The sequence below is a fragment of the Fringilla coelebs genome (genome assembly GCF_963513975.1).
Source record: "Fringilla coelebs genome assembly, chromosome: 7".
Lineage (NCBI taxonomy): Eukaryota > Metazoa > Chordata > Aves > Passeriformes > Fringillidae > Fringilla > Fringilla coelebs.
In genome coordinates, this window is record NC_140035.1 from 18,241,038 (window position 1) to 18,264,357 (window position 23,320).

The 23,320-nt window shown below is 35.4% G+C and overlaps 1 protein-coding gene across 8 annotated transcripts in view; it reads left to right on the forward strand.

Moving 5' to 3' along the window:
* Positions 1 to 1,939: 1,939 nt before the first annotated feature.
* Positions 1,940 to 23,320, forward strand: part of LOC311155754 (sodium channel protein type 2 subunit alpha) — a gene marked incomplete at both ends in the record, with an annotated part of 52,964 nt that continues 31,583 nt past the window's right edge. The window contains 11 exons of one of the 8 annotated variants that reach the window (XM_084209139.1): positions 2,226 to 2,492; positions 5,558 to 5,677; positions 8,136 to 8,224; positions 9,856 to 9,984; positions 10,475 to 10,566; positions 11,643 to 11,915; positions 15,960 to 16,023; positions 16,585 to 16,726; positions 17,507 to 17,713; positions 19,144 to 19,434; positions 22,362 to 22,742. In XM_084209139.1, the coding sequence (XP_084065265.1) occupies positions 2,226 to 2,492; positions 5,558 to 5,677; positions 8,136 to 8,224; positions 9,856 to 9,984; positions 10,475 to 10,566; positions 11,643 to 11,915; positions 15,960 to 16,023; positions 16,585 to 16,726; positions 17,507 to 17,713; positions 19,144 to 19,434; positions 22,362 to 22,742 (2,055 nt within the window). Of the gene's footprint in view, positions 2,493 to 5,557; positions 5,678 to 8,129; positions 8,225 to 9,855; positions 9,985 to 10,474; positions 10,567 to 10,662; positions 10,755 to 11,642; positions 11,916 to 15,959; positions 16,024 to 16,584; positions 16,727 to 17,506; positions 17,714 to 19,143; positions 19,435 to 22,361; positions 22,743 to 23,320 lie in introns of all 8 variants that reach the window. The other 7 variants (XM_084209143.1, XM_084209144.1, XM_084209145.1 and 4 more) reach the window with 7 other exon arrangements.

Here is a 23,320-nt window from a genome sequence, read left to right on the forward strand (position 1 = left end):
TCGCTGCTGCAGTGAACACTCAGAAGTGCCCTCCTTCCCTCCCTTTGCTGGCTGATCCGCATTTAGAAAGAATGCACAGTGAACATATTGTATGCATTTATTTTAGAGTATTTGCACAACCTGCCGTTTAAAGTAATCCAGACTGCTGATAATACAGTTTCAGCAATTGCTTAGGTTATACTCTGCCTGTGTAACCTCCATTTTTTGATTTCTCTTAGTTTGTTATCCCTCCTACTCTCTTTCTTTCTCACCTTCACAGTTATAAAAGCTATGGTCACATCAGCAGTAGTTGCTATGTATTCAGAAGAATTTTTGAGAATCTTGAGACTTGACTGGTTATATAAAATCATATCTTTTAGTACAAGAGTCTCAGTTTAAGCAAGTGTTCAAGCATGCAAAAATTCTTTACCATTTCTGAGAAGAATTTATGAGTATATATCAGTACCATCTACTGGCAATAAGAGTTACAGCACTTGGTAGGCTCACACAGGAAATGCCAGACTTTACTTCAATAACCAGGATCCTTCAGCAGGAAGTTAGGTGTGGTCTGTAAAAGGAGAATTAAAAAAAAAAAAAAAGGAAAAAAAAAAAAAGAAAAAAGGGGGAAAAAAAAAAGGAAAAGGCATGATGGAATTTTAACTGCAGTCTTCCCTGGTGCCATTCCAAGCCTACATAACTGCAAGATTCTTCACTGGTAATGAATTTTTAATTGTTTCCTGCAGTGTTAAAACAGAATTATGCTTCCCCCCCCCTTCTGTAATTAGATATAAAATCTATCAGGATTCTGCTGTAGGACCACTTTCATTTTCCTAGTGAACCTTTCTGCTGCTGGTAGTCAGTGCGGCTTCCAGCAGCAGTTTGGTACAGACCGTCCATGACGGAATGCACCAGGTGCATTTGCCTGCAGTGGAAGAGCATGCTCACAGGGAGACCTGCAGGAGTTGGGATGTGTGTGCATTGTGTAGGTGTAAGTGGCTGTGTGCATATGGTTGAAAAAGAGGAGAAAGCATCATGTTGCAGCATATTTAACAGCCTTTAAAAATATTAATTTGTTGCAGCTGTGCCAGAGTATGTGTGCTAAGTGAGATAGTAAAATAGGATCAGGCTGATTGTATTCAAACTTTTGTATCATTTTAATCTGATTATTGTTTCTGAGTATATTGTCTTACTAAGAATTTGTTATTTTATTGCATTTGCTGTATTTTTAATGTGCTTACTCAGAAGGATACTTGAGGAAAATTCTTGTAGGCTACAGCAGATAGCCTGTTTGCAGTTTCAAATCAAAGTATTTTCATTGGGAATATTTTCCACTGTTCTTCTTAACTGAACTGCCTGCCTGTTCTTCATTAAGAAGAGATGGTCCTGCTCTTGCTGGTGAAATTTGTGAAATATATATATATTTGATATAATATCAGACATAAAATATCAAACTGCAGGATGTAATGATTAAAAATCAGTTTTGTTTAATTCAGCAATTCTTCCACTGCACAGTGTGTTGCCAGGCAGGGGGTCTGAATACAGGTGCTTATGCCTGAACCTTGTTTCCTGAGCTGGCAGTTCGGCAAAGGCAGCATATTTGTACTCAAAGAGAAGGAGCATCTTGTATTGTTTTCAACTGATCCTTATGGCCTTATGTGGCAATAGTGGATTCTAAGAGTCATTTCTGGTCCATATAGCTAGAGGGAGGACTGGTCCAAGATGCAGCTTTCAGGGTAATAAGGAGCTACATTGTCTGGAGTCTCACTCAGCACTGAACCAAATACTTCAGAACTGTTGATTCCTCACACTGAATGTAGTGGAAAATATCTCTTACTTTATTCATGGGAATGGATAATACTACCCTTGATAAAGGCAAAGGATGTTATTGTATGGTATGTGACTTTTTTTATCAGCCTGTAAATTGACAGCCTATTGGTGCAAGCACTAAGTGAATTTTAAACTAAATGCTTTAAGGATTGATACCTCTGAGACAACTCTAAGAGGCAAGCTGCAAAGGAAAATGGTTTGTCTTGAAATAAAAACAAATTTAAAAATTCATTTCATGGCAGCCTCCTCTTGGGTGATATTTACTGACTTTAACAAGATGTCCCCCACAAAATTCTGTGATGGTATATTGCTTTACATTGTTGGTAGCTGTGTTCTAAATTTTTTTTTTTTTTTTTTAATTTTTAGCACTTTTTTTATGAGAGAGGCTAAACAGTAATTAAGAGGTGCAGGATGAAAAGATGGCACAATCAGTGCTGGTACCACCAGGACCTGACAGCTTCCGCTACTTCACAAGAGAATCCCTTGCAGCTATTGAACAGCGTATCAATGAAGAGAAAGCTAAAAAATCCAAACAAGAACGCAAAGATGATGATGATGAAGATGGCCCGAAGCCAAACAGTGACTTGGAGGCAGGAAAGACCCTGCCATTTATTTACGGCGACATACCTCCAGGAATGGTGTCCGAGCCCTTGGAAGACCTGGACCCATATTATATCAATAAAAAAGTGAGTGTAAAAGTATTTCCATCAGACTTTAAGAAAAATAAATAACAAACAACCCTTCAAAGACATAGTATTTCTATTATTTTTGACCTAGAGCTTCCATATAAAAATTCCCCCGACAGCTGATGAGATAGGCAGAAATCTCCACTCTTAAGAACTGAAATCAGTAATGCTTGTAGGACCTTATAGATAAGCAGAGATGCACTTTTTTTTTTTTTTAAACAAACCTGGCATTTTATTAAAACCTGTAACTTTCAGTGTTTTACACACAAGAGAATTGAAGTAGCAGCACAGAGTTTATCTTTAGAATAATTACTAATTGCTGTGTTATAGTTGTGAAAGGAGCAAGTCTTCAATATGAAACCCATCTCAAAGGTAGCTGCACATCCTCCTACTAGATTTCTTCACTGTTGTGAAAAGTCTAGGTTGCATTCTCTTGTCACTGGGAAGGATAGGGAAGTATGTAAAGGTAATTTCTCAGGATATGATGATGATCCTGATCCGTATTTACTCTGTAGAGGCATCATATATCCAACTTAGTCTGGGTGAAAAAATTTTCTTATCCAGTTCTATTTTGTACTAGGATTGTTTTCAAAGAGGAGGTGTTCAAAAGAGGGACATAAATAAAGCGGAGGTAGCAATTGCACTTGGAGTGTTGACAGAATGTTACATAATTAAAAAATTATTTTTATGGAGATGTTACTTTAAAAAAACCCCAAAACAATCCACATATTTGCTTTGATTTAAAGTAACAACAACTGCTGTGGCCAGCACAAAAGTGCTGAACTTTAGACTAGTGTCCAGATGGCCTTGGATTTCCTCCAGATTTTCAGTCCCTTTGATTTTGGCATCATATGTATTGCAGTCTCATTATTCTACTAGTAAAGAAGAAATGATTTTTTTTTCCCTTGTTTTCATAATTTTTTTCTCCTGCTTTCTTTTCTTTCTGTGGAAACTAGCTAGCTAACAAAAACAAGTGAATTAAAAAACAAAACCCATGAAAGTGAAGAAACTGCTTCAAAGAAAAATGAAGAAAGATTCCAAGAATTGTTATGATTCAAACTCAGACTAAGAGAAAAAATGCAAATGAAGATATTTCCTGCAGGAATTAGGGGTATGCCCCACCAGTAATATGTTTAAGTAATAGCAATATAGGCATACCATGAATAACTAAGCAGAATAGCTCAAAAAAAAATCAATTGTGCCTTAAGTGTTCATTGCAGGATTTCTAAAACTGAATTCATGTATGGAGAATCATGAGTTAAATCTGAAAACAAGGTTTTCAATTAATTATCATGTTTTGCTCCCTTTACTCAAGTGATTTACCCTGTTGAAGTCTGGAAGGCAAATAGAATTTGGGTCAAAGTACCGATTCCTTTCCTTAATTCTTTCCACATTCTGTAGTAGTAAAATCTAAATTCAATGCAAGAAATCCTAAAGTTAATGGATGTATCATCATGCTTTTGAAACTAGAAGAGTCATTCTGCAATTAAGTGTGGATGTGAAGTAAAATCCTGCTGAATTGCTTGTTCCTGATTGAGAAATGCATAGCAGTTGTCATGATTGTTTCCAAAAGCATTGTGGTTTCCAGTAGGCGAAGCAAGACTTCAAGCTGTATGTTGCAATCATAATTTCTCCTATTATTTTTCTTAGCATTCTTTACATATTTTTGAACATAATTTTTTGGGTCAGGCTCCATTTTATTTTTTAGTGTAACTTGATGAGTCAGCATAACACAAATGCTCCTTCATCAAAGGTTTGGCAGAGTAAAGGGAACAGAAAACATAAGAGCTCTGATTATTAGAAGTCCTGTTTTCATTAACTCCAGGACTAATAGGAAGAGAGTTGAAAAATCTTCATAGTAAAGAGCATGTTACAGACTCCAGTACAATAAAAGATCAAAGTACAGCTTGAGAATCACTAAGTATGGGAGAATGCAAACATGTTAAGTTTGGAACCACTGATTTTTATCATTTATAATTTATTATTTCAGGCAGGGGAGACATTGTAGTTTCAGCTGCTCTATTTGCCACACCTGCTCAGAAAGTAGAGCATAATCTTGACAAATGCTGCCCTCTGATTTCAGTTGAGTTTGCTCATGGCTGCTGGCAGTGTTCCAGGTCTGCATGGCTTATGTGCCCCTTGGGCTTCCTAGGACTGCCACAATGCTATCTAGATCCATTTCTGTTCAAAAGCATGAAAGTCATCCATATGTAGAGAGAAGACATTATGGAAATAGACAGGACTTTCCCCAGAGGTGTGGGAATCAACATATTTTTTTTTTTTAAATCTTACAGGTTTTATTCTTTATTGCTTGGATTTTAAAAGCACTGTTACATTTTAAAAATGCTTTTTAAAATGTTGATAATATACATGAATCATTGCTGAAACTGTGGAGAAAGTGAAAATACCTGGATACAGTGAATAGAGTGAATTCTGTATTAGGTGAAAGTAAAGTATGACAAGCAAAATAGATTTGCAGGTACAGAACTATCACAAGCAATACTTGAAAAGGGGAGTAATACATTACTCACAGAGTACAGCAAAAATTGAGTACATTAGTGTTATGCTCAAAAATGGTTACTGAACCCTCTTGATTTCCATATTTTCATGATCACTTGAAACTTAGATCACTTTGAGTTACTTTTGTCTTAGTACTTTGATTTGATAATATATGCTGGTTATTTGATTTAGAGATTGAAGTTGAAATTTCAATGGCTCTCATTTTGGTTACAGTTGTGCACCTCAGTGTATATATTGTACCGTACAAAAAGTATGCTAATTATTTCTTCAAATGTTGCCTACATTACTTTCATACTTGTCTCTGTTTACTAGCTAGCAATATCAGGATTACTTATGATTTCTTTATAGATGCATTTAAGTGTTCATTTAATTGTCTTTATGGTAATTTGGCTGGATGCTACAATGTGTGAACTGGACAAGGGGATTGTGTCAATGCAAAAAGAGCATATTGACCAAATATAATTAATGATGAAATGAAAATCATTCGGGGTTTGTAATTTGGTATCTTCTAAATGCATTTTTTCATTCTCTTTTTCTTTTTCCAGACCTTTATAGTATTAAATAAAGGGAAGGCAATATTCCGATTCAGTGCCACCTCTGCCCTGTACATGTTAACTCCTTTCAATCCTCTTAGAAAAATAGCTATTAAGATTTTGGTACATTCATATCCTTTTCAAGTGGTTAGTCTAAAACTGTAATGAATGAGATGTTACTTAGTATTTAAATCATTCTCTGGCACATGTCCCAGGATCAATGTGATCGGTAGTGCTTTGTCCCTCTTCTCTCTACTATTTCTGTCTTCTTTTTCTCATTCTCCTTTTTCATTTCTGTTCATTGCTGGGTCCTAATATAGTAATAACAGAAGCCAGACAATCAGTCATCGTCCTTTACAATTTCTGTATCTTTTTTCTTCCCCCACATAATTTTTCCTTCCCTCTTATTTTTTTCTGTAATCTTCACATCTTTTTTTCATCTTTCCCCTCCTCCACATTTTTCATAAACTGCAGATATATTGCTCAGAATACTTTCAGTTCTTCCCTGACACTGTGTATTAAAATCAAATCTTTGATCCCAGGTCTGTGCTTGCATGAGTATTTAGTGAAAATATGGTTTCATTATTCCTTTTCATTTTTTGATTCAGATAACACTTACAGAAAGATAGATTCATAAAACAGCTTAGATTTCTTGTTTTGTTATACATTCTCAGTCTTGTATGTATCCCACCTGTCTGTTTTATTTTTTGATCATTATTGCATTATACACTTGTAAGCCGATTGATGTTTTAATTTCAGTCTTCAAGAAGGTCATGAAATTTACACATTGCAGGTAGAGATTTGAAAACTAAATTATTATAATTACTTAACTATTATTTTGTCTTTTCAGTGTTTTAATAGCAGACTATAGTAGGCATCCCACTGGTCTGATCCCAAATACCAATATGAGCAATGAGGTCATTGACTTCAGAAAGCCAGCTTACTTAATAAGGAAAAAATACAAATGTTTGCACACTTGTATTTACAGAAGTCTAACATAAGAACACTGAAAGTAGCTTTGTGCTAGCATTGCATACAGGGATCCTAAGATTATGTAGACTAAACCTTGAAAGGATTTTTTTCAGTCTTGGTATACTGGAAGACTGACAGTTACAGTGGTTGGTATGTGTTAGACGTTATCAATGGCTAGCCTACAAATGACTTCCAACACAATCATGATAGTACATAGCCTGTTTTCAAATTTCTTGCTACAGGTGCCACTACAAATAATCATTTTTCAATTATATGACACTCTTTACTGTGTTCTGAATCATTATTATATTGAGTTATGGGGAATAATAGAAGACTGTGGGACTGAGGTGGTGGTGAAGAGCTAGTCACCAAAGTCAGAATGCTAAAACACGTTGTTTAAATTTATGGTAAGGTATATTATAGTTATTTTTCAACTAATGAAAGCATAGTGAGGATCTGCAACTCCAAGCGGACATTTCATCAAAAATTATTTTGAAAGCCTGTGTAGAGTACAGGCTGGTGAAACACTTGTAGCATGGGTTTTTAATATTAAAAAATATATATTTATTTCTCTTTTGCTCTGTTCATATGTGACTTACATAAAGGTAAGCTAGGTTCTCAGTAGAGGATTTTAAATATATTCATTGCACAGAAAACCCAAAGGATTGTTGAATATAATGCCACAGTTTTTGACAGCTCAGAAGGTAGAGGTATCATTATCACTTGAAGGTTTTTTTATTAGCACAGACATGCAAAGAAAAGTTTTCAAGGGGAACCTCACAGTACTTCTCACCCCATTGTATTTGGATTTCTATTTAGGAGCACCACATGAACCTGCAGCTGTTCTCAAACTCCAGCTTTGTCCTCTCTGCAGCTTTAGGTGTTGGTGCCATCATGTGGGCGTTTCGTGGTTCATCTGCATGGTTTTCATTTTGATGGTTGTGCGTTTTTTCTATATTAGAAGAATGTCAGCAGTTCTGAGAGTAAAAGTGACGTGGACCTGTTATGGAATTCTGTTTGGATTTGTTTTTTTGAGAATCACATGTGCCTTCCCCTCCCAACAGCATTTATATTACAAAGGTCATATATAAAATAAGAGCAAGAAAATACTTTTCTCACAAAGGTTTCCCTATGTTCTCTCCTACTATGTGGCAGCTAGCTTTCAGTGTATCATAGTGATAAGGAAAAATGTTGATACATGCCTAATTTTATGATAAAACATTAAAGTGAAGAAAATGTATTTTTCAGTTCTTTGAATGCATGAAGCAGATCAGATTTTTCTAGATCATCTAAAAGAAATACTTTTTGTGTTATTCCATGAAATTAGAAGCTAATACTTCAAAGGGTGACATATCTGTTCAATAAGAAAAAATATTTTAGAGTTGGAGTGCTTTTTAAAATACCATTCTGATTTTCTAATTTTTAGCATATAACTGTTCTCTTGTAGCTATAAAGCAGGGAATGAAAGCTTTAACATATTCAGGGCTTTTCCCTGGCTATTAAAAGAGCAGTAGAGGGTTAGATAGCTCCTGATAGTGAAAAGCTACCAAAGCAGTGTGTTATTTGATACTCTTTTTATGAAATTTTCTGGCTTACATTCCTTAACTCTTAGCCTACATTATTCAGCATGCTTATCATGTGCACTATTTTGACCAACTGCGTATTTATGACCATGAGTAACCCTCCAGACTGGACAAAGAATGTAGAGTAAGTTAAATGGATTTTCTCTGAATAATATCCAATAATCAGAAATAAACTGCTGTGAATTATATTAGGGTGGCTCCCACTGGCAGCAGCTACCGTGTTGGGATATCCTGTCAACAGCTATTCTGATGCTATTTCCTTTGCTGTAACATTAAATATATTCAATTGTGTCATGACGAGTTCTTTAATGTCCTTCCTCTGTTTGCAGTACTAGAAGGAAAATGTAAGGAAAACTAATGCACAGAAAAAATGGATTATAAATATTTTTGACTGTGTTCTATGTCACATCTGTGCAGGAATGCAGGGAAATGCAGTCTTTCATCTCTATTGCAATAACTGTTACAGATAAAGGAATTATTTTATGGATGGCTGTGTTGATCACAGTGCAGCTTTCTCTTACCAAAACCAATCTAACAGTGGAAAACTTGTATGCAAAATAAGCCATTAAAAATGTATTGAAATGGTTAGCTAATCATTGGTGCAATATGATGACTGCTTGGCTAATTGGTCCAATTAGCTGTGAGGTGTCGATGCATAATGACAGTTCCAAAGCTGCAGGCCAGAGTGTGAAACACTGTTGTTGGTGCTTCCTTTCTGCTGCTTCTTTCACATTCCTTACTGCTTGGGCTGATCCATACCTGTTTAATCTTCAGAAATCAAAACACCATAGGGCTATTAAGGTCAATAAAGACATTCTCATTTTGAGCTCAGTGTAAGTCTCTGTGTATTCAGCATGCCTAGCATGTAGTAAATATTTATGATGAAGATTCATTGCTTGAATATTTCTTCATGTCTGTATATTGAGCCATTTAGAGTTACAACAGATGTCCTCATCTGTGGAGTAGAGTTCTGCAGAAATAAATTTTTTAGTAATTGAATGGAAAAATTTCATATCAGAAAATTGTTTTCAGGTTAGCTCAGTTAGAGTAAGCATTTTGAGCAGTTTAATTTGAATTCCTTTTCATTAAAGATATAAATTAAACTGAATTTCAGGATGACATCACTTGGACGCAGAAGATTGAATTACTCAGAATGCCAGAATTAAATATCTTTTCAATTTACATGTCAATTACATTTTTTAGTCAAAATTTTATTGGCATTCATAAATAATCTTGGTTGTTCTTGCACTTGTTTGATTCCAGTACTACATCTGTCTTGTTGAAGTACTGGATATAACTACACCATAACACAGTTACAGAGCAATGAAGACAGGAGGGTTGGTGCTTGCCAAGTCTTGGGAGTAGGCAACATTTCAGCATAAAAAAATATTAAGAAAGAAAATTTTAGCCTGAAAGTAACTTCTAAAATCCTAATATAATGCATCTGTGTGGTTTTTTATAACGTGGATTCAGACTGGTTATAAATGAATGCACCAATGAAGTAACAGGGAATTTTGCATCTGTCTTATTGCATAAAATGTAGAAGTTGAATTCAAAATGTGGATTATCAGTCTTTTGATCCTAATTTCATACCTCTTTCCTTATGGTATAAATTATGCAGATGTTAAAGTTGGTTGTAACTGCCATTATTTCTTTTATGCTACTTAAAGAGAAGAAAATGAGAATAAAAAACTAGAGAGCATAAACTGCAAAAATAATGTGATCTATAAACTCTGTCTTGCATATTTTCCTCAGATACACATTCACTGGAATTTATACCTTTGAATCACTTATTAAAATTCTTGCAAGGGGCTTCTGTTTAGAAGATTTTACGTTTCTCCGTGACCCATGGAACTGGCTAGATTTCACTGTCATTACATTTGCGTAAGTCTTCTACTTATTTTTTTGTAATAAAAATTCTTTCTGGTAGCATGAGATTAGTGACTAAAAATTGCCTCATATCTTGTCAGCCAGAATATTTGGAGCCTGGACTTCCTGCAGTTTCAATATGTTTCTTCTACTCTTTTACACATTTTAGTATTTCTAGCCAAGCATGTGCTGCGGAGGCCAGCATGGTGTGCCAGCCCATTAGGAATGTGAATGCCGTCACCCTGAACTGTTCATATCCTGTCTCCTTTCTGCATACCAGAATTAAAGGAATCCTTTTGACTTCCTGCTAATAGTTGACCAGATTAGTTTTCAAACATCAAGTCAATGTGGTTTATTATGATAAAACTTAATTTAATTTTATGACCAGAAGTATATTTATAACACAGGCGAAATACAGTGAATGGTGAAAAGGTCTTGCTCAAAGACCCAAGCAAATAGAATAAAATCTGCCTCAATTCTGAGTAATTGTGATTTAATCCTACAGGTATGTAACAGAATTTGTAAACCTAGGCAATGTTTCAGCTCTTCGAACTTTCAGAGTATTGAGAGCTTTGAAAACTATTTCTGTAATTCCAGGTAAGAAGTAGTTGGTGTAAGGTGTTAGGCCCCTTGTATCTCCAACTGTTATTTGTGTGCTGTCATTGTGTTTGTGTGTGAACTCCCCTATTACAGATATGTGACAGAGTTTGTGGACCTGGGCAATGTCTCAGCGTTGAGAACATTCAGAGTTCTCCGAGCTTTGAAAACAATATCAGTCATTCCAGGTGAGAGCGAGGTTAAACACCGAGGCTGACTTTTGTTCTACAAGGGCTGTACTCACATTTTCAAAGCATAAGCCTTGTTTGCTACACATTGTCAACAAACCAAAAAAGCAGGAATCAAGACATGTAATTTATTTAAATTGATTCATGCTTTTATTAATTGTATTTTCTTCTAAAAAAAAAAAATCAGCCTTTGAGTTTAACAAATTCTTGCATGAGATATTTGCAGTAAACAGCCTATGTGATTTGCATCTTATGACATCAAGCTTTCCTTTGTATGTTTTAAATATAATTTAATTTTAAGCTTTCATACTGATGCAAATTTTCTCATTTATTGGAGGCACTTTAAATAACAACTTAATTCAGTTTTAAGTTACGTCAAAAAAAAAACAAACTCTAAAGGATAGCATGGGCCATGCATGGGGTATTGTTCCAAAGATGTCTTTCTTCTCCAAACCATCACCCCTCATATATTGTGACAAGAATATTATGATATCATTTCAATGTGCACATATAATGTCTTTACACTGGGGTTACATTAATATAGAATATATTGCAAAAGTTCATAAAAGAAAGGTTTGGGCAAGAAGCATCAGCAAAAGCAAACAATGCTATTCTATGTAGGGTTGAGATATAGCATGAATAATAAAATCACTTGTTTTGGCATAAACAATGTGTTTGGTATTATCTACTTTTTATTTTTTTACACAATAAAATAAGTATAAATTTACATATTCTCATTCATCTTTCCAAATAATAAGGTTTTTCTTTAAAATTATTGTGTCACAAATTACTAGTCTTTTTGCATGATATCTATCAGGAAAAAAGTCACATGATCTTGTGTGTTTAGTATCTATTAAACATCAGAATAAAAATCTTTTATCTTTTCAGGCCTGAAGACGATTGTAGGAGCCCTGATTCAGTCTGTGAAGAAGCTCTCAGATGTGATGATCCTGACTGTGTTTTGTCTGAGTGTATTTGCACTGATAGGGCTGCAGCTGTTCATGGGCAACCTGAGGAACAAATGCCTGCAGTGGCCTCCAGACAATTCTACTTTTGAAACAACTGTTATTTCCATCTTTAATAGCTCTATAGGTGAAAACGGTACATTTATTAATGCAACAATGACAATATTTAACTGGGATGAATACATCGAAGACAAAAGTAAGAGTTAATTATATAATCTACTGCATTGATTTTCTGGTATTGATTTATTAAGATTTGAGAACATCAGTATCTTTCTCTTGCCTTTAATAGTGTGTAATATGGCCAAGAAACATAAAAGCACTCATTTCTCTCCGGTAAATAAAAACATAGTCATTATATAATTTAACATTCATAACATTAAACTGGGTAGCAAAATATTTTTTCTTTCACTGAATATGACTTTTAGAGTAAAATCACATTGCAGCACAAACCAGAAATTTCCATGCTAGCTTCAAGCCTCTTGAAATAGTGTGACAGCCCTAACATGGGATCTGAAATAACAGCTAGGTTAGTGGAAGATAGTGCCCAGTCTCATAAGACCACATCTGAGCATCAGCTAGCCCAAGAATCCTGCCAGAGCACGTAAATGTAGAATTAAAGGAATTGTTGTTCCTTCTGGAGTTGAGTGAGTGGCTTTGCACCACACGCCCTTGCGCAGCACAGGCACACCTTTGAGAGAATGCTGGTGATTGACCACAAGATTCTTTCTTGCAGTATAAGAACTAGGCTTCATATTTCTGTCTTTTGTTTCTTATCTTTGGAAAATCAAGAAATGAATACTTTTTTCTCTTTTGTACCTCATAATACAATATTTCCACCATTTTAGGCAGTTAATGTTAGTAGTCTGTTAACAAAAATTCTTTTAAAATTCACATAGAACAAATCTGAACGTATCTATAGCAGATTGTTATTCTGTCTTTCATATTAGTGTTGTTAATCTCTCCCATTTATCTGTTCAGCCCCTTCTATTTATTTTAGTGCATTTAGTATATTTAATGTATTCATAATTAGGTGTAATAGGTTTTTATTAAAGTCTGTATGTATATTTTAACTGGTGACTATATCAATGAAAGTAAGGAAACCTCATTTTAAGAACTAAATGCTTTTAGAGCCAAGTCTCATTGCCTTATAATCTTTTAATATACTTATCATCTCAGCATGCTTGAAATATACAAATGTTATGCAGAAATTTTGGATCATAACCTATTCTTAAAGCCATCTGAAGAACAGATTCCATTCCCCTTTAGTTGTTTCTGATACTATCTCACCCAAATAGAAAGGGTTTTTTTCTAAATACCTGACCTACATTTTCCTATTTTCTGATTGAATATATTACTACATTGTCTGTGGTCTAAGATAACCGTAGACTACTTTATATTAGTCTTTATACAGTTTAGAAAGTCTTATACACTGCATTTCTGCTCCATCCTAAGCCAAGCAATCCTATTTTCCATTTTGCATTTTCTATACCTGTTTTCTTTTTTTTTTTTTTTGTTTTCAATCTTTCCAATTAGTCTGGCATTTTTTTTTCTTGTTTTTATTTTGCCTCTTTTTTTTGTTGCATTTTTTGTTTGCAGGGGGGTTTTTTTATGAGATCCTTAAGTTGGGTGCTAACTCCTCTAGCAATTACTTCTAATTTGTATCTTTACCTCATGCCATATATGCAGCATTGCTATTAGCACATTTCAAAATTAAGAAATTTTTATGTCAGCACTATATTTGTTGATTCACAGTTAGTTTGTATTTTGCAGCAGTTATTGCATCTTTTTGTACAGTGGTGGCTGCAGCCACATCCTGATATTTTTTAATTACGTACTTGATTTTGCCTTGTTAAATGTAGCAGTTTCCACTTGTCTCTATTGGAATAAATCCAATTCCTTTTGGACAAACTTGTCAATTTGCAAAGGTCATTCTAAATTTCAAACACCTTTTCTCCTAGCCTTATGTCTTCAGAATACTTGATTCATTTCTTTTCTATTGTTTCGTGTCCTGAGTTTGTAATGAAACTTGTTAGAAAACCATGTCTAGCACGGATACCTGGGAGATCTTCAAGAGAGATTCCCTTAATTAATTTACATTATCAATGGAGAGCTATGGCAATAGCTCTCTAAGAACTTTTTTCGAGTGTTTTGTGATATTTCCAGCCAAAACACATCTCCTTTATTTGTATCTGGAAGTGTCGTGTAGGACTTGTACCCATGACTGTTCTGTTACAATGTTGGCAAGAGACAGGAATAGTTTTGTATATGGCATATTTTCTACAAACTTGTATTTACTTTTTTTTATTACTTTATCATTATTATTTTTGTATTTTAAAAAATCTTGTTTGTTTTCCAAAGTAGTGGACTGAAAGTGGAGCTGTGCCACAAAAGAATATGAATTAGGCCCACAGAGAGTTTTGCAAGTTCTGCTTGGAGCCTGTCTGCATCTTTAAAACTTCTTTTTAAGTAGGGCTCAGATGTTTCACGAGGTCTGACTCTGCAATCACCAGAATGTCTGAAAATGCATTGATTTCTTATATGATATCTGAGACTAGAATTGCAGATATATAAATTATGGACATAATTTCTCTCTCTCTTTAAAATAAGCAGATTTTATGCTACCTCTATCGTATACTGGTGGTGACAGAGTAGAAGCAGTCAGTAGGAACTGGTTGCAATTCCCTGTTTGCCTGTTTAGCATTAGCCCTCAGTTAGTTCATGCCAGCTAAGCTAGTCCATGCCAGCTGGCAGTGAATCTCACGGAACCATCTGCTTCCTGAGAACAGCCAGAACATACCTAGTTCTGGCAACTTTAGGTTAATGTGCCACCTGACCCAAAAATCCCCATTAGAGATTCCCATTTTACCCTAAGAATCACAAACCGGGAATTGATGGCAAAATGTGTTTCCTTTTCTGCTGCAAAGAAAAATAAAATAAAATAAAATAAAATAAAATAAAATAAAATAAAATAAAATAAAATAAAATAAAATAAAATAAAATAAAATAAAATAAAATAAAATAAAATAAAATAAAATAAAATAAAATAAAATAGTGTGTTAGGGGTTTTAAGGCCTTCTGTCACTTGAAATTATATTTTACCTCATCTTAATAGTTAGCCTAAATGTTTGAGTAAGTTCCCCTGCTACATCATTTTGTGTATTAGTTTTGTGTAAGGTACAATAAATGCATGATTTCTCCCCCAGCCACTCAAATCAGGATCCAATTAGAAATTTCTTGAACATGTTGTGTAATCACAGAATCAATGGGGGTGGAAAAGACCTTTGAGATCATCTAGCCCAACTTCTGACCTAACACCACCTTTTCAACTAGACCATGGCACTGAGTGCTACAACCTGTCTTTCCTTGAACACCTCCAGAGATGGTGACTCCACCACCTCCCTGGGCAGTCCATTCCAATGCTCAGCCACCCCTTCTGTGAAGAAAATGTTCCTCATGTCCAACCTAAACTTCCCCTGGCACAGCTTAAGGCTATGCCCTCTCATCCTGTCACTTGGTGCCTGGGAGAAAAGACTGACCCCACCTGGGTACATCCTCCTTCTAGGGAGTTGTAGAGAGTGACAAGGCCTCCAGGCTAAACACCCCCAGCTCCCTCAGGCACTCCTCACAGCACTTGTGCTCCACACCCTTCACCACCTTCACTGCCCCTCTCTGGACCTATTCCAGCACCTCAATATCCTTTCTGAACTGAGGGGCCCAGAACTGGACACAGCGCTTGAGGTGTTGCCTTACCAGTGCTGAGCACACGGAAAAAGTCTCATCCCTAATAGTTCAGGTTTTTTAAAGGAATACTTGGAAAAATATTATGTAATTGATAATTATAAATGAATAGTACTAAATGTTATGTATCAAAAGGCACAAATGAGGGCACAGAATTGCTCTCATCCTTTGCCTCATTTTCTTGGTAGTTTTTTGATTTGCTAACGTGCACAATTTGATATTCCCCTTGTATCTTATAATTTGGTTGGGTTGCTAGAATTATCTGCCTAACTAACTTTTTGTTTTCTATAGAAAGGCTAACTTGAAGATTCTGTAGAAAGTAATTTTCCTCTCAAAACAATACTTCCCATGCTTTTTTTCATTCCTAACCACTATATATTGCAGTTGAATAGCTTGTTAGCTCTGTTAGTTTCTTTCAAGTGTAAAAGTCTATATAATTGCTCAATGTTCATTAGGAATAAATATTATATTTCTCATCACCTTTTTGATTTTCTTTTTAAAGGTCATTTCTACTTCTTGGAAGGACAAAATGATGCACTGCTCTGTGGCAATAGCTCAGATGCAGGGTAAGAAAATGATCATCATTTTTTATTATGCATCAAAGACAAATAATAAGCTACTTAGAATAGCTCAGGTAGTCAACTTTAATATCAAGTGTACTGTAGAGTTGCAAATTACCAATGTTTTGCATTTGAGGCTATACCTAAATACAACCATCTCTGTGATTTGAATTTACACAGGAACTTCCATCAGCCTCTTAGGCTACTTTTGTAAAGGTAATCACATGAATGATCTGTGCATAAGTGTTGCTGCCAACTTGCTAACAACTGTTTATCAGCCATGCTACTTTATGTTCTTCTCTTGTCCTGATGGAGATGTATTTTGACAAATTGTGGGGAAGGGTAGAATACTATTCGTTATATTATTAAAGCATTGAAATATTATTAGGAAGTAGAATTAAAAAGTGAAAAACAATAGACTATATATTTTTATCTTAGGTATGTAGAATAACATTTTACTTGTTCATAATTTCATTAGCAACTGGTATTCCTGAACAATTTTGTTTTACTGCAGCATATCGTAATGTAGAGTAGTTGTTAAAAATAGCATTTCCTCTTCTTTTGTAGTCAATGCCCAGAAGGATATATATGTGTGAAAGCTGGTAGAAACCCCAACTATGGCTACACAAGTTTTGATACATTCAGTTGGGCATTCTTGTCACTGTTTCGATTGATGACTCAGGACTTTTGGGAGAATCTTTACCAGCTGGTGAGGACTTATTAAAATAAACAGCACCATCACCAATACCATTACTACATAATATTTGTATAGTTATTTTCATTCACTTGTCCCTAAGGCCTTTGGAACAGAAACCATCTTTAATTTCATATATGTAAACTGTTGTCTAAAACAATAAGGCCCTTATTCATAATTTAGGTTCCCATGTGCTTCTTAAATGCATTATAGGGAATAGCTGTTATTTTATGAAGATGGTTAAGCATTATTGGTTTTTTTACCTAAATGAATACATGAATTTAAGTTGTCAAAGTTTCTTACCCATACATGATGTAAAGAGATGCTGTGTTTAATTGATTTGCAGTCTAGTAAAAATATGTTTTGTTTGAAAAGGTTACACCTTGTCCCTGAACTACACATATCCTTACTTGAATTTTCTCCACTGTAACATTTAATATAATGCACTATTTTTGTGGCATGTAGTTTGGGACTGATGAGACAGGAAGGTAAGATGCTGATCAGTGTCCCCACCTACTGTTAAATTTAAAGGCTGTAATGTAGAAGTATAGATTCTTACTGGTATAAGTTCTGAACTATTCATAAATTGGATTTACCTTAACAATATTAGACACAAAACTTTTTCATATGTATCTAGGGTATAATACTATTTCTATAAGGAAAAAGTAACTAAATAATCTTGTGCTAACATCAATCAATCTTATAACATATTTTTAAATTATAACACAGAGTCTATCTTATTATACAACAGTAGTTAAAGTCTTTTAAAAAAGTGTATTATCTCTTTTTCTCCAGACACTGCGTGCTGCTGGGAAGACATACATGATATTTTTTGTTTTGGTCATTTTCCTGGGTTCTTTCTACCTAATCAACTTGATCCTGGCTGTGGTTGCCATGGCCTATGAAGAACAGAATCAAGCAACAATGGAAGAAGCAGAGCAGAAAGAGGCAGAATTTCAGCAAATGCTGGAACAACTGAAAAAGCAACAGGAAGAAGCTCAGGTATCCCTGTAAAGTAAAACTTCTTCAGTCCATGCATGACCGTGAACAGATACTTTACATCCACATATGAGAAAACTTGTATTTTCCTAATTCTAACAATATATTAGTTTGCCTCATAAATTTCTCCATATTGTAAACAATCTCTAATGTCTTCCATTGCACAGTTTTTGCTGGTTTGGGTGAACCTGTTAATTTTGTGACAAAAATAATAACCAAAAAGTTAAAGCTCTGGATTTTCAAATTGGAGATGGAAATTAACTTTTTACCGGAGCACTTGAACAAGTTGCCCAGAGTGGTTGTGGCGATAATCAAAAGCCTTCTGGATATGGTCCTTGGGCAACCTGCTTTGGATGACCCTGTCTGCTGGAGAGGTGGACATGATGACCTCCAGAAGTTCCTTTGCAACCTCAACCATTCTGTGATTGTTTGAAATGGAGGTGGGGATGTGGAAAAAAAAATCCAAAGAGTAATTGTGCTTATAAAAGTAACAGAAGCAAACCTATTGTAGGTGATGCTTCTTCAGCAATATTTGGCTTTTTCTACTCCCTGCCCATCTCTCACAGCCGAAAGCCCGAGCTTTCCAGCTTTAAAGATAATTAGGAAAAGTGGAGAAACCAAAGAAAACACTTCTGTGGTACAAATGTAATGATTACATATTGCTTTGAAATTATTTTTCATTTTTTGAAGGCTCTCAAATCTTTAATAGAAAAATTTATAATGTCTGCTTGGCATGTGGCCTCATAGAGCAGAAGTTGAACTATGTCTTCCATATAATAAGCACATGAGTAAAGTCAGGACTCAGTGTTTTTTGTTTTACGGGTAAATTGCTATGTGTTGGGGGGAATTGTGAGATTTTTTTTTGTTTGTTTTTTACCACATCTTGTAAATAAATGTTAATAAAATACTCCACGTTTTGAAAATCAAACAGCAACAAGTATGTAATAGTGTGCAGTTTAACACAAATCTCTGATTATTATTTGCAAAGCTGAGATATCAGCATTACACAAGATCTTTAATAGACTAGGGAGTATTCAAAACCCATCAAAATGTTGCAAGAAAGTGTGGGTTCCAGTTAACAGGGATTTTACCAGTTGTTTGAGCCTTGATTCTTTATTTTTACATAGTGCTTCACATAAAAAATTCATTCCAACATATTGCTTCAATCTGAAACAGATGTTTTTTAACTTGTTTTTTTGACAGCACAGTTTTCCCTTGGGTTACTCTTGCTCCTGGTTTATGGAGCAATGGCAAATTATGGTTCCTGTAGTATTTCACAAATTACACTTCTTATGATATGCTGGGTTTGGTGAAGTGAAACATTGCTTTTTTCAAAATAATAGTTTCTTTAAGAGTGGCAATAAATTTGAAATAGTGAGTGGGGTATGTATTTGTATAAATGCTGTAAATTGCACATGTGCTTGTGTGTATAGGCGGCGGCAGCAGCTGCAGCAGCTGACTCAAGAGATTATAGTGGAGTAGGTGGAATAGGTGGATTCTCCGAAAGTTCTTCTGAGGCATCAAAGCTGAGCTCAAAGAGTGCTAAAGAGAGAAGGAATAGAAGAAAGAAAAAGAAGCAAAAAGAACAGTCTGAAGGCGAGGAGAAGGATGGGGAAGAATTTCACAAGTCGGAATCAGAGGACAGCATCAAAAAGAAAGGTTTCCGATTTTCCATTGAGGGGAATAGACTGACATATGAAAAGAGATTCTCTTCCCCACACCAGGTACCATAGTATTATTACCTCTTAAACACCTTTTTTGTCTACTCATCATATAAAGAAAGCCCTGTATAGCAGTTTGGTTAATTCTTGCAAGGTACTACAGATTCATTAATATCCTAAATCAAAGACTAACCAAGTAAAAACTTGCAGCCAAAAATGAACCTGTAAGAATTTAAAAGATTTTGGTTTTACTCTGAATTCCTGTGTGAAAAATCAAAATTACCCATACTAATTAATATGAGCTGTATTTCAAGCTTCTTAATAAAAATGGACCTACCTCCTCACCAGGTTGGATGTATTCAGCATGATGAGTAGCTTCAAAACAGGGTGCATACATACAAAATGTAATGTTTCAAATGAGAAGAGTATTAAAATTTGCGATGCAGAAAGCTCAATAGAAATTAATGCTCATGTGACATTTGAGAAATTAATTGATGTGAGGTCATTAATTGTGTTATCTTAAAGAAGGTGGAAATGTGTGTGGCAATGTGTCTTTGCATGTGTTCTCTTACATTGAAACACCAGTGACTCAGAGTGCCATCTGCATCTCCTATCCAGACATTTATTTCATTTGATAGTTTTGTAATGTTATCTCCTACAGTTTTCAAAGCTCCTCTTCATTTGCCCACTTCTCACTCTCCCCTTAGCACTGCAAATCTAGATCTCACATACATTCTCTCCTTTTTCCACCCCTTTTTGTGCCTCTATATGATTCTTCCTTTTATCTCCATCTTCTCGATTTTCCCTGATCTTTATGACTTGCTTTCTCCCTCTTTTTAGTCATTACTAAACTCATTCCTGCCTTTTTAATCCTTTTCTATTTCTGTCTGTGGAAGCTTGTTTCATCTCTTAATAGATCATGAGTGTTCCTACTCTCTTCATGTATTGTTTTCTCCAGCCTCCCATTCTCAAAGAAGCTCAGACTTCTTCATCCAATATTTTCTTACCAAGGACTGTCATCCTTAGACCAGACTGTGGTGGGAATATAATATTTCTGGCTTTCTATTTCTGCCACTCACTTCCTAATGTATCTCCTTTCTCAATAGTAATGCATCCTTCCCTTCCCCCCACCCCACCTCCTTGGTCTGCCACCGTTTTATGTTGTTAGCTGTCTAACTAATCTCTGTGAGGCTTCATTGCTGAATTTAGTTCATGATTCATTCTGTTCCTTATACAAATTTCCACACATGTCAATTGACTTCAACTTCATGTTGAAGATCCATCTGATCTCCTAGGTGCATATTCTTGCCTATCTCTTCATTCAAACTGCAGCCTTTTTCAACTGCAGCATAATTCATCCATCTTGTAAGAAATTAAGCATTCCTCATACAACTTGTTCTTCTAACATTTTCATCTCCAAGTTCATTTACAGTGGTTTGACTATGACAGTCTAGAAATCACCTCCCCTCTGGTTTTCCAGCCCTACTTCCTTTTCACTCTGGATTCTAACCACAAAAAGAAGTTCCACTTGCCAGCTTTTAATACCATTTTCCTAGAGAAAATTCAGGCTTATATATAATCCTTGACTTTTTCCCTGGCATTTCATTTTCTTTCAATGTAAATGACCATTTTATTCCTCTTGAAATCTTATTCTTCCTAACATTCATAACTGTCTCCTCTCAATTCTCCTGGTTTATTTGTGCTTTAGGAGATCCTTTTACCCCTTTGACAGTTTTCCAAAGGATTTCCACATTGCTTTTTGCTAGATCCCTTTCCTCTCTCTTTTTCTTTTCTTTCTTTTTTTTTTTTTTTTAAACTCTATTCCTGGACCCACAACTGTGAATCATTTTTAACTTGGACCTCTTTACTGCTGTATTCATCAAGAATGTTGTTGCAAAGAGCACTAACCTATCCCATTGCTTTTCTCTAATCTGCTAGCAAACATATTTACCTAAAGATTTTTTTTAATATCATAAAACATACTGTACCTAAAGTTCCTCCCAACCCACCTTGTCTACTTACAGTAAACAAGTTCCAGCTTTGACTGACCCAAAGCAGCATTCATAACCTCCTGTTAAATTTTCAAACTAGTTTCTTTGAGCTCTTTTTTGTATGCCGCCCTTCATGCTTGGAAGAAGCTCCCATGAGTTTTCACAGAACACTTCATTGCTTTCCTCAAATCCCTCTTTAAAACTCTCTTTTACCATGCTGCCTACAGAAAGCTTGACAGGGAAGTGACTTCAGGTGAGCTAAGATGACTGTTTATCATACTCATCAATTTTGCCTCTGTGTATTCCCTTTCTTTTTGTATCCATCTGTTGTTTTACATTTAAATGATAAGTTCTTTGCAGAGTGCCTTTTTGTTCTGCCTTTTGCAGTCCCTAGTACAATGGGGCTCAGGTACACAAAGATAAATTGCAGAAGAGAAACAAAGACACTGCTTCGTTATGTAAATTATTGCATATTCAGGATAGCTAAGACTTTTGAGAAAAAGTAAAAAACCTATTATGGTCTACTTGACTAATATCTGAAAAGATATGTACGTTTTTTTAAACCAAGCAATATTTGGGAGCTACTTCTGTGTGCAGACTGGGTCACAGAAAATTTGCCTAAAATTTTATTTACTCAGCCTGTCATACTAATGCCAGCCTGGGATAAAGTGTGTCTAGATCTACTTATTCAGTTTATGAACAGTTGGTTATAACATAGGCAGAATAGCAGAGGAAACAATTCTGTCAAGCAGTTTCTTTTACTCTGATTAAACTGATTGATTTCATATATCCAAAGCAGTAAAATAACTAGTCTTTGTCTGTCACTTATGTGCTCTTTGTTTACTACCCAAAGGGGAGTGTATTAGGGGAGGGACTGTACCAGCTCATTTCTTTGTAGATGACCTTACCCTTTAAGACATTGTGGATTTTTCCTCTGTATGAAAATGTTGTATTTTAAACTATTTTTATCTGATAATAATTGTTTTTATTTACCTGCAGTCTTTGCTGAGCATTCGTGGCTCCCTGTTTTCCCCAAGGCGCAACAGCAGAACAAGTCTTTTCAGCTTCAGAGGTCGAGCAAAGGATGTAGGGTCAGAAAATGACTTTGCTGATGATGAGCACAGCACTTTTGAAGACAACGAGAGCAGAAGAGATTCTCTCTTTGTTCCTCATAGACACGGAGAACGGCGCAACAGCAACATCAGCCAGGCCAGCAGGTCATCCAGAACAGTCCCTGCACTTCCAGCAAATGGGAAGATGCACAGCACTGTGGACTGCAATGGAGTGGTGTCTTTAGTTGGTGGGCCGCCGGCTTTGACCTCGCCTACGGGACAGCTTCTGCCAGAGGTGATGATTGATAAAGCAGCCACTGCTAGCAATGTAAGGAAGTCTGCAATAGCTCAGGCATGATGTTCTCTCCCTGTATGATCAGTCACTGTTTCCACAAATGTAGTCACATGGCAATGATGACCTTTCTGGCTAAGTGTGAATGCTCCTCTCATGTATTTCAGTTATAAGCTAAAGGAGAAATTGACGTTGTCCTGCGCTCATTAATTAAATATGTGAAAATGCATGCAAATTGACTGGGAATTAACAGAATAGCATAGTAAACCATTGAATAAATTTAATTTGTGTAGTCTTACATCCATTGATTAATTATGCTTAGACTTAACTGGATGGTTCAGTACTTGTCTATCAGAAAGGACAACAAAATGGAAAAAAAATACATTTACTTAATGGAATATTTTAAATTAGTATTTAGCTTCCTGCTGACCATACATGAAACTTTTGATGTTACCCTGGTAGTACAACTTAAAAGGGTTATGACAGTGTTCCTGTAATATAGCTAATTTTTCTATGGGTTTTTTTATGTCAGCATTACTAAATATTTTTTCATTTGTCTGGAAAATGTGCTAGGAAATTAATAGTTTCTTCTAAATTAAGAGTTATCTTAAGAA